The sequence below is a fragment of the Juglans microcarpa x Juglans regia genome, chromosome 7D (assembly GCF_004785595.1).
Source record: "Juglans microcarpa x Juglans regia isolate MS1-56 chromosome 7D, Jm3101_v1.0, whole genome shotgun sequence".
In the NCBI taxonomy this organism is placed as follows: Eukaryota; Viridiplantae; Streptophyta; class Magnoliopsida; order Fagales; family Juglandaceae; genus Juglans; species Juglans microcarpa x Juglans regia.
In genome coordinates, this window is record NC_054606.1 from 19180289 (window position 1) to 19197000 (window position 16712).

General features: G+C 39.8%; 1 protein-coding gene across 1 annotated transcript; it reads right to left on the bottom strand.

Moving 5' to 3' along the window:
- Positions 1–1740: 1740 nt before the first annotated feature.
- Positions 1741–10907, bottom strand: LOC121239873 (NAC domain-containing protein 60-like). Its single transcript, XM_041137227.1, has 4 exons — positions 10462–10907; positions 5034–5287; positions 2425–2694; positions 1741–2335 (listed from the first exon to the last, which is right to left on the bottom strand). Exons 1-4 carry the CDS (start codon positions 10676–10678, stop codon positions 1835–1837), a joined length of 1242 nt encoding a protein of 413 aa, XP_040993161.1. The 5' UTR covers positions 10679–10907; the 3' UTR covers positions 1741–1834.
- Between the last annotated feature and the right edge of the window lie 5805 nt (positions 10908–16712).

A 16712-nucleotide genomic window follows, 5' to 3' on the forward strand; every position in this document is an offset into this window, starting at 1 on the left:
CGCTCGACATCTTTTCTTGCGGATTCTTGTGCTGCGGCAAAGTTTTTCTTCTTATTCCCTTGGGGTGATGGAATCGTCTTTACAAAGGTTAACCATTTGGGATAAATACCATCGGCAAGATAGTACCCCATAGTGTAGTCGTTGCCATTGATTGTGTAATTGACTGAAGGAGTAAGCCCTTGAGCAAGTTCCGTGAAAATAAAAGATTTTTCTAGCACATTAATATCGTTATATGAACCAGGCATACCAAAAAATGCATGTCATATTCAAAGATCAAATGAAGCAACTACTTCTAAAATAATAGTTAGTTCATGGATGTGGCCGAAGTAAATATATTTACAGGCAGCGGGACAATTTTTCCACTTCTAATGCATGCAATCAATGCTTCCCGACATTCCTAGGAATCCTCGTTATTCACCAACAGCAAGCAATCGAGCAATATCATTAGCATTTGGAGACCGTAAATATTCATCTGAAAAAATAGTTATGATTGTCTTGTAGAATTTTTTGAGGCTCTCCATTGCGGTGCTTTCTCCAATACGTATGTATTCATCCATAAAATCTCCAATAATCCCATACTCTAGCATTCTAAGTGCTACAATTATCTTTTGAAAAGAAGATAAACTAAGTCTTCCGGCATTGTCTCTTCTCTGGATGAAGTATGGCTCGTAAGCCTCTATCTCAATTAGAATATGGAGAAATAGGGGACGACTCATTCGAAATAGATTGAAGAGATATACTGAATTTTCTGGAAAATATTCGCAAAAAAGGCACTCGTGCCCTTAAAGATGATCACGCCGAATAAACTTACGACGTTGGTGATTGCCACAATGTCTCGATGACTCTCCATTAGCCTCGACATTAAGAACACCATCTAACTCATCATTAGATAACAAGTATGTGAACAATTTGCGAAAGAAAGAACGAGCCATTTGATGAAAGGAGTTGGAGATGAGGCTTGGGTTTTTTAGAATGTGAATGCAAGCAGAATGCATATTTATAGAGGAAAAAATTACAGTTATATATAAAACATAAAATGTTACTGTTGGAGAAAAAATAAAAAAAAGTTACCGTTGGAAAAATGACAAAACTTGTTACCATTAGAGGCAGAAATTCAAAATGTTACCGTTGTACTATTTTGCAAAAAATTTTATCATTAATACGCGGATAGGTATTATCGTTAGAGAAACTGAAAAAAATATTACCATTATATGAAAATGAAAAAAATGTTATCCTTAGACAAATGCAAATCAAATATTACTCAAATATATACGGACAAAATCATTTTAAAAAATACTATCGCGTTGGAAAATACACATTAAAAAAAATTATTATTTTTAATACCGATGTTGAATTGAAAAATAATACTGTATCCGGGAAAAAAATCGTATAAGTATTTATAAAATGTGATATTTGAAAATAAGAGAATAAGACAAAGAGAGTTAGTGGTTAAGAATGGAAATGGAAGTGAGAGAAAAAAAATAATAAAAAAAAAGAATATTATTTCAATAGAATAGAAATATGATAGGGAATGAGATATAAAAAGGTTTTTTAAAGATGAATAAAATTTAGGATAAAATTTTAAACTATAGGAGTGTTCTTTTTAGTTAAAATTTTGGAAAAAATTTAAGAAACCAGTTGAAAATGCTCTAAAGAGGACATTACGCCCAACCGCAAACATCCCACGAGCATGCAGCGTTCAAAACAACAAAACCAGGAGATTTGCACCACCAATATTTATTTCTCAAAGACCAAACTTTCTAAAACATAATGCTCTTTGGTTTATTAAAGATTCAATTACCGTGATATTTACATCTTGGACCAAGCCTGATATTTACATCCGCTGCCAAAAATGCTCGTACAAAGTGGCATATGTAATCCTTCTAGCTTGCCGGGATCCTCCCAACCAAGATAGAAACAAAGCTAGCACAGTCAAAATAATAAAAAGCACATATGCTCGCCAATGGTTGATTGTTCTAGGATAGAATATACCCAACAGGCATTTTGGCGGCTGCTGCTCTTGGTTTGGATGTTCATCTTTCTCTACTAAGTAGTTATAGACAGTTTCGCCACTTTCCCGTGATTCTGGTCCCTCTGCAGCAAATTCCTTTGCTTCTTTCAGTCTTAATTTGATTCTGCGATTTGCCGTGCCTTGTAAAGGGGGCACCCATGAAGTCGTTTCTTGAATTGGTTGTTGAGTTTCTCTCTCAGCCTCAGACACATGATCAGTCACTGTTGGAAGGAATAGAGGAGAAAAAGATAGCGACGATTCATCCAGCTTAATGATGTCGTCTTTAAGTATCTCTGCATAAAAATCTTCTTCAATGCCAATTTCCTATAATGCAAGCAAGAATAGAATGGATTAGAAGTCTTATAAGTCTTTTAGAAGTCTTCAACAATGCAAATGGCCCAAATGAAACCTACCTTCTGTTGACTGGAACTTTCTGCCATTGTAACCTCATTTGTTAGTTTCTGATCAGATTCAGACGTGGAATCAATTTGATCAAGGGAATAAGAATCATGACTGCTACCAACTGCCTTGTCCCCCTCAGATAATCCCGACTGTTCAATGCCAACATCAGCGACTGCACAAGGCAAATCCAACGAATTCCTTTGAGTTGAGGAAGCTTGGTTTGTAGAATCAGTTGGACGGAACTCAAGGTTCTTCCGGAGACGACAAACAACAAAAGAATCCTGCATGCACATCCAGAAAAGAATCCAACAAAATCCTCGTAAACTTTGACTAGAAAGAACCTCACCAAGTTTAAGCACAAACATCTTACAATTAACTAATGCTGGTTCACTGAAATTGCATGTTTCATAAGGTACCATTTCCAATCAAAATCTACCTGCAGCAAGGACAATAAGTACGCAACCAAGCAACAATTAAATCCATGCTGCTTATATTTTTCCGGGAGGATATGAACTAGAAAAATATATATAACACAAAATTCTAATTCCCAGTGATTCCAAAACATGTCAGAAAACAGTATGATTTACTCTCTATTATAAAGAGGGGCAGAGATGTGAAGGAACTGCCTCTCCTTTTGGATGTTTGGTTGCCGGGGAAAGAAAGGGAAGATGGTGGATTGGAGGGAGGGGTAGTGAACAGACAAGAGTGTGAGGTTGATTTCTCCAAACCTAAAAGAAAGTAGAATGCCAATCTCAGCTTCCCAGCCCTTCACTTCTCCATGAATTAACTGAGAAAACTGATTTCCTTCCCATTTTCCCTGCCTCGCTTTTGTTTTCCTCCCATTCTAGGGTCTTGAGGTTATAAATTCAAGAATCATATTTCACTAATGCAATATTCAACTCCAACAAGACTATTCTGTTAACATATATGCTAAAAACTAATTAATGGAAAAAATTACACTTTACCCCTTCAAGCTACCACAGTACCACTCTTTTTGCTGACCACCTAATATCAAAATTATCACTTTGTCCCCAATTTGAAACATAAGTTGCCATCTAGCCTTTATAAAGATCTAATCATTAGATAGATTAGAATATATGACATGAACAAACGGTTGGATCTTAAAGAGTGACAAATCGCAAGGGAGATAGTAGTTTAGACAGTAAAATGACAACTTTAAAAGTCTGATGGTCATATTGCAACAGAGGTGGTAGCTTGGGGGCGGGGGTAGTGTGCAATTTTCCCATAATTAATAATCATTTAAGTATCTCAATTGTTTTTATGCATCCATATTACATCCAGGAACTTCAACAACAATGGATTCATTGTAGCGGATGACAAGTGTTTTTGGTTCGAAAATATACTTCTACCAGTGTCATACCCATAGGGCAGGCAAAAACTTTCTTTTCGTATTATTGATATATCTAATGCAGCCTCAACGTCACTAGTGCCAGAAATTGAATCATAAATATTCTGCACCAATCCATGAACTCTAGGACCAAAGAACCTGCTTATCCAAGGGTATCCGAAGGGCCCTTACAAGTGAGCTCGGGTTTAAAGATTAGGTTCTCATTGACTCTCTTAGCATAAAAGGGTTAAATAAGGCTTAGACTTGGAGCACAACAAAATAACATCATTTTCTGTGAAAGGCCTAGTTGAAGATTTTGGTTATATTATATCATGCAGATACGACAGCCACTGTTTCCCTGAAAGCTAAAGATAAATTTAGAGGACACGTTAGAGGCCAGTATGGAAGGTCGCCCCTTTGACTAATTCTGCCCTATTACCTGCCTGCCACTGTTTCCCCATCCATGCCTTGCTTGCCCCCATCTTTATCATTTGATTTATTTATCAAACACTACAAATATATAACAAATAGTAAAAAACGAGACATCAAGCTATCATGTACAAGAAATTCAAAGAAACCTACAAGGTCAAAAGTCCCAGTTAAATTGGGCCGTCCCGACTTGATCAGATGGGAGTCAAAAGGATTTAAAGAAGGCTGAGCGGCAGGTTTTAACCAGATTTGCTTTGGTTTTTATACTTTCTCCTTGCTTATATATCAAAGTTGAGTCTAACTTCTTATGTCTCAAAAAGATAGATGTCTTCTTAAACACTGTACTAAGGTGACTAAGCCACAGGAGCAGAGATGAGACAAAGACAGGCAACAATTTGCCGAAGACTAAAACTAGCCTAGCCCCGGTTAGGCAGAGATCAAGGGATGCGCAGAGCACAATCCTTTTTGCTGAGGTTTGGGAATCATGCATCCCTTGTCTTTGCGTCAAGAAAGATTTCCATCACTGGCGAACTTGAAGCAGAAAACTAAATCCAAAGAGAGGTAAAACCCCTCAATAAAAGGAGTGAGACTATACCCTTATCTATGAAAGACCAGTTTAGAAGGAAGCATCTACCCTTTCCTCTACATGGGGGATATTGGACCCAAGATTTCCCTATCTAATTTCCTAATAATTTTTCTATTAAATTTCTTCTCCAGGATAGGGTCACAAGTGTGTAGATTGTATTTGCCTATCAAACAAAGAGATTTTCCATATAAGTGTAGAAAAACAAAATTCAACTCAACTATTTAGCAGAAGATCAAATGTACTCATGATTAAGTCACCTGAGAAATCCCGGTCATGCAATATTCGTGCATAATCCATTCAGTCCTTTCCCCTTTCGGTGCACGACCTGTGTGGAACACTAGAGTCCTCTTTGTACCTATCACAATGGAACCAGACTTTACGTTTCTTTCTTTCCCAGTAGCTTTCCAATACCCCAATTCAGTAGCCCTCCTACTTTGCGAGCCATTTGGATACTTTCTTCCCCGGGCAGAAAAGAAGAACCACTCATTATCCGATTGAATGACTGATTTGGCTGTTTGCAAATTTACCAGCACAAATAAGTAACTAAGCCCAGGTAAAAACAGCTGCTGTGTTAGAGAAATTGCACCAGAATTCACAGACATGTAAACAGGTTCTGGCACAAGATACTTACATAACAGAACCAATATGGCCCTTGATGTTTAGAAAACACATATTTAAACATGTTGCTGCACTCCAAACTTAAATAATCAATTGTCCCTGAAGTTACTTGGATTTTGTTTTCTTAAGATTAAATGATAAAATATCACGCAAACTAATAACCAGACTTTGCGGCTGACGGTTTGAATTAATAATTCATCCAAGGAAAGAGAAAGCAAACATGTTAGATACTCAAAAGTATATTGTTGCAAGTATGGAACGTCAGACTCAATCTGCAAACAAAGCTTAAAAATCTTCCTTATACAACAACTGTAATTTTTTAGCTAAAATTACGTTCTAGCAAAGAGGAAAGGGGCAATAAGAAAATAATGTTTTAGAGATGATTGAAAATATTTCTTATAAAACTAACAATCATAAAATCAGAAGAATAAAGTAAAATAATACTTTAAAAAGTCAAAACTTTTTATGACGAATTTCCGACCTGCATTAACTTAATCAACATAAAATTCATCAAGAATCTGAACCCAAACTGTACAAACCCAAAAATAAAATAAAATAAAATAAAACAATAACAATAATGAATGGACAACAAGGCCTGATTCCGTTGGATGTCTTGTGCCAAAAGAGTGCAGTGATGACTTAACAATAGTGGAGTAATGCTATATACAATCTTAATGTGTGCAAGCCCTGTCCAATTCCTTTTGAAAAAAGGAGGCCACCATGAAAAAGTAAATTTTCTTGTGTGGATCCGAAGTGTGCCGCATTTTTTTTAAAGAGACTACGTAGAGCTTAATATCGCAACTAAAGACTCTGTTGAGACTAAAAAACATATAAATATGAAAACTACCAGAGAACATATATCTAATCAGCCTAAATTAGCATATCTAAAATGAGATATCGGTTGCATTTGGGCGGCCTGGTTTGGTTACACAAACCAAACCATCTCATCTCATCTCATATAATCATTACAACTTTTTCAAATTTTCATACAAAATATAATAAACAATTCAATTTTTTCAAATCCCAAAATAAAAGTAATATTAAAAAATTATATTCTAACAATATTTTATTCAACTTTCAATTTTTATCTCATCTTATCGCATCTCATTTGTGTAACCAAACGAGGCCTAAAGGTTTTACCGCAAACAGCAAACAATTCCATTTTTAAGCACATGAATAAATGCCATGATTGAACTTCCGACCCTCAAACATCAATATCAGAAGAAACCAATTGGATAACCGCCTACTCAAACCCGAATTAATCCATGCCTAGGAACCAACAAAAAGAAAATTCAACAATTAAACTCACATTTTGTTCATCTAAAATTTGAAAGGAATCATTAAGAAATGCTAACAAGAAATTTAAGACTGGAGTAAACACATTTAGAATAAGGTCATATATTATGTGCCACATTTTTTTTTTATAAGTAAAAAATTATATATATTAAAAGGAGAAACCAAGTACACTGAATGTATATAAGAAAACATCTTGCCCAAAATGACCCAAAAAGCCTGTGGAAAAACAACCCAAAATACACCAGACCTGATCTCAATCCCTTGTTTCTCATAGAACTAAAACTCTACCTGAACACCCAACCCCAACCCCTTGATTCCCCGTCTTCACAATGCCCTCCCTTTAGACTTTCCTGTAGATGAGCTACCACCCTTAGCGTCGTAGTTGATTGCCCAGGAAAGACGTTGTAACTCCCTGCTTTTCTTGAAATTTGATTTGGTTTCAAGCGCATGGCTTGCCTCAATCGCAGTGATTAGTTCTTTAAATTGATATTCACATCCTCCACGTGAGATTCCCACAAATTGCTAAATCTCGTTAACTTTAGGCAGAATTCAGTCTGCTATTGGAGGAAGAGAGACTAGGGGAGCAACGTTATTCCCAGACACAGTATCCAACTGCACTCCCGACTCTACACAAGGCACCAACGCCAAACCCATAGGTTCTCCAGCAACTCCATTGGTTCTCTCCATTGGAGATTCTGGGGTGACAGCAAGTCCCTTCACCTCTGGGGTGATAACGGATCCTATATCTCCTTCAGACCTCAGCAGTACACTCAACTCTGACGAGGGAGCCATAGTTTCTTTGAGGACCAAGGGTGTAATACCGACTATCGATCTATCTTGTGTTACATGAGGCGAATGACATTCCACTGATGTCTCTACACCAATACCCGATGTAGACCCCGCTTCAAATAACCTAGATTTCCTTTTGACCCGCCATACTCTCATTGATCTAGTTATAGGGACAAGGCCGAATCCGATCTTCCGTTTTCCTTTTTCTGAGTTTAAAGGATTCAGGCCTATCTTGTTACTTGCAACCCTGTTGCCTCCAACTGAAAGTCGGTCTATTTTCGTAGACAATATAGTTATCGCTATCTTCAACTCGCCAAGTTGGGTTTCCATCTCTTTTAAAGAATTGTGCATCTCGACAAGCTAGTCTTGAGGCATAATTTGCAGGCCCTCACTCTAAATCCCCGAAGCCTGACCCGTCTTTAGAGCTGCTGCATAGGATCGCCTCGCCACATGTCTGCTACGCGGCTCCCTAACAGAGCCATGTCCTACAGCACCTTGTCCTTCCAAACCGTCACTCCCTTTCTTGCCAAAAGAAAAATCAAGCAGCACCTCCCCCATCCTTCTCCAGCCACTGCTCCCCTCCTCAGGAATGAAAATAAAATTCCTCCTCCCTCCACCGCCATATAACGTCCTCGAGCATTCAAGCAACGATGCGCCGTGAAACTGCATCTACCTTCCCAGACAGTAGAGAAAAAATCTTGTTTCTCATCTTTTGTGCACGCTTCCATGGCCTTGGCCAGCCACTGTACTGTTGTTAAACCCAGAACCAGCTTAGATATCACCCTTCGACTCCTTTCAGTGATGACCAACATGCTCCCCTCCTTCATCAATGTAAAGGATTTAGATTCTATGATCAACTCCATAGAAGAACCTATGCTGACCAACTCCCCTCCTTCAACAACCATTCATCATCTCAAAGAATCTAAATCTGGGACACAGGGACACGGTTGAAGACCACGGCTGAAGACCACAGCTTGACGCCGGAGTACTCCCAAAAGACTCACCGGAAAGCGTCGACTCGTTTTGTGTCGACGGCAAGACCAACGGAGTCGTCGTGGGGGTCGCCAGAGTACTCTGAGAGACAACACAGAGAAATCTAGGTCGCCGGAGGGTGGACCAACGCCACATTTTTAAGTGAAAAACAACATATCAATTCGAGTTTCAGCCAGCATCAGTTAATACGAGGTTTCGTCTTCTCTCTGTCGCTCTTTCGAGACCGTATGAGGAGAAGTGTCAAAGAATCCTTCCTTTTTGTATTTGGGATTCCAAGTACCTGATTCAAAAAGGGCTAAGATGGAGAGTTGGCAATGGTCTTAAAGTCAAGATATGGGGTGATCAGTGGCTGCCCATACCAAGTTCTTATAAAGTTCAGTCACTTGTTAAAGTCCATCAGGATTCAACAGTGAGTGAACTTATAGATCAAGTTAAAGGATGCTGGGACTCTAAGCTAATTCATGAAATCGTAAATAAAGACGAAGCTGAAATTATTTGTGGGCTTCCTTTGAGTAAGTTGGGGTCTGAGGATAAAATGTTCTGGGGATTTAGTAAAAATGGTTTGTTTACAGTTAGAAGTGCCTACTATTTGGCAGTTGACAGTTTGAAAGGCCATAAGGGTGAACCATCACAGTATGTTAATGCTTCAAAGGGATGGAAGATCATATGGAATTTACAAGTGCCTAATTCAATTAAAGTCTTTCTTTGGAAAGCAGCAAATGATGCTCTTCCAACAAAAAAGAACCTGTTTGCACGAAAGGTCACTGATAATGGTTTATGCCCAATCTGTGGGTTGGTGGAAGAGTCAATATGTCATGCTTTATGGTCTTGTACTGCTGTGTCAGATTTATTTGCAAACTCTCAAAGCCTGGTACAGAAATGGCCATGTATAGAGGAAGATTTTTTTAACTTTTTAACTCTTTGGGAGAAGCTGGTGAGTAGATTGCAGAAGAATGAATTGGAGGAAATAGCTTGTGTATTTGGAAGGATATGGTTCAGACGAACTGCTGTAGTTTTTTATGGGAAATTCGAGAGTCCTACCTCAATTTATAATCATGCTAAGATTGAATTGGATGTGTATAAAAGAGCTCAGGTTTTATCAAGGAACTCGGTTCAGACACACGGTACCACAAACAGAAATGTGAAATGGAAGAAACCAGCCAGTGATTGGTACAAAGCTAATTGGGATGCAGCTTTGGATGTAAATCATGCAAAGACGGGTGGTGGGGTTGTAATCAGAAATTGTGAAGGTTCTTTAATTGCTACTCTATGTATGCCTCAGTTTTTTGTTTCTCATCCTGTGTTAGCAGAACTCAATGCCTTATGGAGAGCCATGTCTTTTTGTAAGGAAACTGGTTTAAGCAGTGTTATATTTGAAGGTGATGCTTTGAATATAAGGAGATTCAATCACCTGAAGAAAATTGCTCCTGGTATGGTCAGCTTATTGAGGACATTAAGAAGGTTTTTTCTGATTGCAGCTGCTGGAAATTACGATATACGCCGAGGGAAGGAAACAATGCTACTCATCAGACTGCAAAGCATGCTTTGAATGTTGATAATGAGACTGTATGGCTGAAAGATGGCCCAGATGTTATTAAGAACTGTATTCTTGTTGAACAACCATGTAATTGTTGATTTATGAATGTTCAGAGGAATTTTTGTCAAAAAACAAAAATCGAGTTTCAGCCGAACCGACTACTTGTATCTGTTTTCTCAAGTCTCGTGAATAAATGAATTTCAAAATATAAAGTCTCAAAATTTTAAAAATAAAATCTCATTCCCGTCTGCTTTCCTTCGTTTTCTCAGTAACCAAACGCAAGTAAAACTGTACTCGTCAGTCCTACCTCCCCCAGATTTATTCTCTTACTAAAGCAAACACAAAACGTTGCTCTGTAACAAAACACAAATATTACAAGCACCAAACAGAGAGAGAGAGAGAGATGATGTATGTTCCAATTAGTGCTTCGTTGGCCTAACAAACAAACCAACCTGGTAAGTCCCAAGGCTCGTATCTGCAAATTTCAACTTCGGAAATCACTTCCACGCACTTCTCAGACCCCTCCAGCTTCTTCTGCAGGTAATAGGAGATCAATTCCTCGTCCGTAGGCGAGAACCGAAACCCCGGAAACGTCGTCGACGCGGCTAACGACATCTGTGCCTCCATCGATGGCCCCTCCTTCTCACTATCTCCCGAAGGCCCCTCCATCGCTTTCTCTTTCTCGTCTTCAGGATTTAAGCAACTTAACGAGAAGGAAAACGGAATCAACGGAAACTGAAAAGCTAGGAATTCGAAAACCACTCTGTCCTCTACCTTTTGGTGGGTTATTCCTTTCTCTGTCTAGCTCTTTCTTTGGTCTTCTTTCTTTCCGTGGGTTGCTTCGCTTTCGGTGTTCCAGTGTTAGACGAGGTTTCGAAGGCTATCATGGCGCGAGTGGCTGCTCGCCCGCGCGTGGCGAGAGTTGTCACGGACAACTTTGGCGGCGGGAACGGTACGAAATGCGGTGAAAATGTCACACGTGTTGATGATTTCACGGTTTAACGAGGGAGAACTATGCCTCGGAACCGTTCTAGTGTTTATTATCCTAATTTTTTTTTTTCCGAAAATGCTACTTTTTTAAACGAGACTCCACGTAAAACCCTAACTCAATAAGAGGAATAACCATAAGTACATTACAATCAAAATAAAATATGTAATATTTTATATTTTAGTGTATTTTTATCGAATAATTATTTTTATTAATTAAAAAATTTATTCTCTTATTTTAAAATTATCGAATTTTTTAAATAGTTTATTTTTATAATTTTTAAATTGTAAAAATTAAATTTGATACGTTTCCTTAATATTAATTATTGTTATGCATTTAAAGTGTTCTTTATTTTAAATTAATTTATTATTGGATTTAATTATTTTATTTTCATTTTAACATTACGTTTAAATTATGTTATTTGACTTGCTGTTTTAAAATTTTTTTCGTTGGATCATTTTTGTGACCCAAGAGGTGGGGATTGGACTTCATTTCTTTCCCTCCATTTTTTCTTTCCTCTTTTTCTTTCCTTCTCCTTTTCTTTTTCCCTCCATTTTCTTTTTCTCCCTTCTCTCTCCCCGCGCACGTCCCCTCTCTCTTCTCTCCCCCGTCCGTTTCTTCTCCTCCACCCAGCCATCGCCGTGCGCCGCCGTATGTCTCACCGCCCAGCCCACAACCTTCCCCACCCTCCGACGACCACCCTCGTCCAATCACCACTACCATTAGCTTCACCGACATCCCTAAGTCCTACCCTATCAATTTCGGGTCTTAGTTTGTCCCCGTTCAAAAGTGAGTTTTTGAGACCCACGACCACAGTGTATTTTGCACTGTTACGTTGCTGAGCCGCCACTTCTTGCACCTCCGTGATCCTTCAAAAATTATTATATAGCACTGTAAGTATTTTTCCAAAGAACTATCGTGATTTAAATATATTTTTGCACTAACTCATTTTATTGTGTTCTAGTTGGTTATGCCGGACTGAGTCTGAGGAGTAGGGGGTCGGATGGATTGGAAGACGGAGTTGTTTGTGTGTTTGGTTTGTGTTGTGAGTTGTTGGTTGTTGGTTAAGGCGTCGTTTCATGTACATGGCATATTTGCACGCATGATCATGTTTGTAAAGGAAACTGAATTTTCGTGTAATTGCATTCATGTTCATGTGTTTATTGAAAACTGGGTTTTCATGTGTTGAAGGATTTTTGGGTGCGTGTGTATCACGACCCCAAGCCGAGATGGGGCATTATCTCGGTGGAGCTCCTCTGGTCACTCGGGAGCTGAATATACTGAGTGACGTCCTCTAGGTTGTCACTGGGTGACAACAGAATCGGACGGGATGGTCTCGTGTAGACTCCGTGGCCCCTCTGCTGGCGGGGGCTAGAGGATGCTCGGCCATGAACGCGCTGGGTGCGGAACTGGGCATCGCTCGTTGCGTAAAGGATGCTTGATCATGAACGAGCTGGGCGCGGAACTGGGCATCGCTATGAAACCAGGACGTGCGGATGGTCTCTAAGGGAGATCATGGTGCATATGGTAAAATGGATTAATGGACTATTTTTTGGGAAAATAGTATGTGTTGAATAAAAGGATTTTTATGTAATTCATTTTATGATGTTTTATTGATTTGGGTCATTTTCTAGAAAAATGACGGATTATTATTTTTGGGCCAAAATGAAATTTTGGCGTGTGTTGAAAAATATCTATTTTCGGAGAAAATGATATTTTGGATTTGATGCATATTTCATCATATGCACGCATATTGGTCGCATTAATATATTTTTTTATCTCGTGGTTGTTTGGTTTATACTCACCTGCGGTTCCGTTTTATGGTAACGCAGATTTTGATGTAGAGGAGGACGAGAGTGAGCCTGAGGATTCGGCTCCACCCGATGAGTGATTGGGATTCACTCGTATTTAGTTTGAGATTTGTATTATATTTTATTTGGGATGACTATATAACTCTTTTAATCATTTTACTTATGTTAGTTTGTATAAAACATTCTGGTACCTAGTTAACTTAATTATATTTATTTGCTGCGTTGGTGATTGTACACTGTTGCATGTACACACACTTGGGCACTATTTTTGAGATGCGTGACCGTGTTATCATCATCCTGGCATCTCGATTCCCGTGTTTCCTTACATGAGGGTCGGGGCGCCCAAAATACATCTCACAAAATTAATATCTAATGTAAGGGATGCCCAATAGGACTGTTCATCCGGGCCAGATTTTTTCCCGGCCCAGTCTGGGTTCCAGTTACGATTTTCGGTCCGGGTCAAACCCGGGCTAGAACCCGCATTATGAAAACCGGATATAGCCGGCCCGGATCCGGGTATGTGTAAAAAGCCGGTACCCGGGTTTCTGTAAAAAGGAAAAAATCTCACTTCAATTTCATTTATTCACTCGATCACTCCCCCAACCTCTCTCTCTCTCTCTCTCTCTCTCTCTCTCTCTCTCTCTCTCTCTCTCTCTCTCTCTCTCTCTCTCTCTCTCTCTCTCTCGCGAAACCCTAGCCGCAAAACTCTAGCTGCCGCCATGTCTGTGGCGCCCCCAATTCCCCTTATATAAATACACAGGGATCGAGACGTCAGGATGGTGACAACACGGTCACACATCCCAACGAAGTGCCAGTGTGTGTACATGCAACAATGTACAAATAAAATAACGCAGCGGATAGTCAACTAAGTACCAGAATTTATTTACAATCAAACATCAGTAAAAATTTAAATAGCAGTTATACAGTCATCCATAAAAATATATTACAATAGTTTTCAAATAAACAAACGAGTGATCCCAGATCACTCCTCGGCGGAGCCGTCTCCTCAGGCTCGCCCTCCTCCTCCTCATCTGCATCAAAATCTGCGTTACCACAAAATGGTATCGCAGGTAAGTATGACCCCAAATAACAACGTAATATAAAATGCATTAAATGCAACTAACATGCATGCACATGATGAAGTATGCATTTTTCCACAAGACATCATTTTCTCCGAAAATGATAATTTTCCAACACACGCCAAAATTCCATTTTGGCCCAAAATATCCGTAAAACATTTCCCAGAAAATAATTTACCCAGAAATCCAACTCGCATTATTTTCCCAGAAAATAGTGCATTAATTCCATATGCACCATGCATTAATTCCATATGCACCATGGCCTCCCCTATGGACCATCCGCACGTCCTGGCTTCATAGCGGTGCTCAGTTCCGCGCCCGGCGCGTACATGGCCAAGCACCCACACTACGCAACGAGCGATGCCCAGTTCCGCACCTAGCGCGTATGTGACCAGACATCCTCTAGTCCCCGCCAGCAGAAGGACCACGGAGTCGGCACGAGACCATCTCGTCCGATCCCATTGTCGCCCGGCGACAATCCAGGGGACGTTACTCTGTATATTTCGCTCCCGAGTAACCAGATGAGCTCCACCGAGTTAATGCCCCATCTCGGCTTGGGGTCGTGATACACACGCACCCAAAATCCATTCTCACATGAAAACCCAGTTTTCATAAACACATGAACATGAATGCAATACACGAAAATCCAGTTTTCTTTACAAACATGATCATGCATGAAATAATGGTATGAACATGCACCAACACTGATCCAACATCCATCCAGAACCAATCCCAACAAATCCAATCAAAACAACTCATCAACAACCAAACCAAATAAACCAAACAACTCCAATCACAAATCCAGCCGACCCCCAAACTCCTCGGACTCAGTCCGGCATGCCAAAAATACAGTGAAATGGGTTAGTGCAAAAATACATTTAAATTACGAAAGTTCTTTGGAGAAATACTTACAATGCTATAAAGCAATTTCCGAAGGATCACGAAGCTGCAAGAAGTGGAAAAACAGCTACAGAACAGTGTAAAATACACTGTGGCCGTGGGTCACAGATACCCACTTTTCAACGGAGACAAACGAAGACCCAAAAATGATAGGGTAGGGCCTAAAGAGGTCGGTGAAGCTAGTGGTGGTGAAGGTTGGCCGTGGGTGGCGACGCAATGGGCGGTAGAAGACCAAAATACCCAAATCGGAAATGTAGATGGTGGAGTTTCACCGGTGGCGGATCGGAGCTGGGGTTGGGTCCAATGGGTTGCCAAGAGGTCGAGGATGAAGTGGTGTGAAGATGGTGGCCAATGGTGGTGCGACAGCGGCGCAGCGGCGGAAAGAGTGCCGCGGCTTCCAACCGTGCGTAGAGGCTCACGGCGGCTCAAGGGAGGTTGGAATTGATGGGGGGTGGTCGCCGGCCGGTGGGGGAGCTGCTGGGCTGGGCGGTGCAGGCCACTGCCGGCGCACGGCGGCGGGCTGGGGAGGAGAAGAACGGACGGAGAGAGAGAGAGGGAGCTGGACGCGCGCACGGGAAGGAAACCAGGAAAAGAAAAAGAAAAGAAAGAAGAAAAAGAAAAAGGAAGAAAAAGAAAAGAGGAAAGAGAAAATGCAGAGAAAAAAATGAGGTCTAATTCTCATAACTTGGGTCACAAAAATGATCCAACGGAAATGATTTCAAAACCTCAAGTTAAATAAAATAATTTAAACGTAATGGTAAAGTCAAATTGAAATAATTAAATCCCACAGTAATTAAATAAATATTAAAAGTAATTTAAATGTATAACAATAAATAAATATTAAGAAAGCACATAAAAATAATTTTCACCAAATTAAAATCATAGAAATAAACTCATTAAAAATCCAACCAATTTTAAAATACGACAATAAAATTTAAATAAATAAAAATAATCATTTAGTAAAAATATACTAAAATGCGGGGTGTTACATCCTCCCCCCCTTAAATAAAATTTTGTCATCGAAATTGGCAAAGTCAACATTAAGACTAAGACAGGAATAAGATTTAACTAAGAGCAGACTAAGAACATACCACCAAAATAGTCCGGCAAGGCCACTCTATAAGCAACGAACCCAACCTTCTCTACGATCTGAAAATGGCCAACATATCTTGGACTAAGCTTTCCTTTCTTACCAAAGCGCTTAATGCCTTTCATAGGAAAGACTTTAAGATAAACCCAATCACCTACTTCAAAGGATAAGTCTCTTCTTCTTGTATCTGCATAACTTTTCTGGTGACTTTGCGCTTCAGCCATCTTCTTCCTGATAAACTGAACTTGATCCTTCATTTCTTGAATTATCTCAGGCCCAAGCAATTTGTTCTCACCAACTTCATCCCAACATAAAGGCGATCTGCACTTCCGTCCATATAAAGCTTCATACGGGGCCATCTGAATGGAGGAATGAAAACTGTTATTATAAGAGAACTCGATAAGCGGCAGATGATTCTCCCAACTTCCTTGAAATTCCATGACACAAAACCGCAACATATCCTCCAGAGTCTGAATAGTACGCTCTGATTGACCGTCTGTTTGAGGGTGATAAGCAATACTAAACTTCAACTTAGTGCCTAAAGCTGCCTGCAAGCTCTTCCAAAATGGGAGGTGAACCGCGGGTCCCGATCTGACACAATACTCTTGGGTACTCCATGCAAACGCACTATCTCCTTGACATATAATCGAGTCAACTTACCCAAAAAGTCAGTATTAATAATAGGCAAGAAATAAGCACTCTTGATCAACCAATCAACAATCGCCGAAATTGAGTTCTTCCCACTAGGAGTCCTCGGCAACCCTACCACAAAATCCATAGAAATATCATCCCACTTCCACTCCGGAATAGGGAGAGGTTGGAGTCTACCAGCAGG

Bases quoted from the DNA above. Each gene is read 5' to 3' on its own strand.
- LOC121239873 (XM_041137227.1), bottom strand. From the start codon at position 10,678: ATGGAGGGGCCTTCGGGAGATAGTGAGAAGGAGGGGCCATCGATGGAG. The intron at 5,288-10,461 runs GTTGGTTTGTTT...ATTTGCAAACAG, and splicing joins CGAGCCTTGGGACTTACCAG to CCAAATCAGTCATTCAATCG. The intron at 2,695-5,033 runs GTGACTTAATCA...ATGTGCATGCAG, and splicing joins GCATGACCGGGATTTCTCAG to GATTCTTTTGTTGTTTGTCG.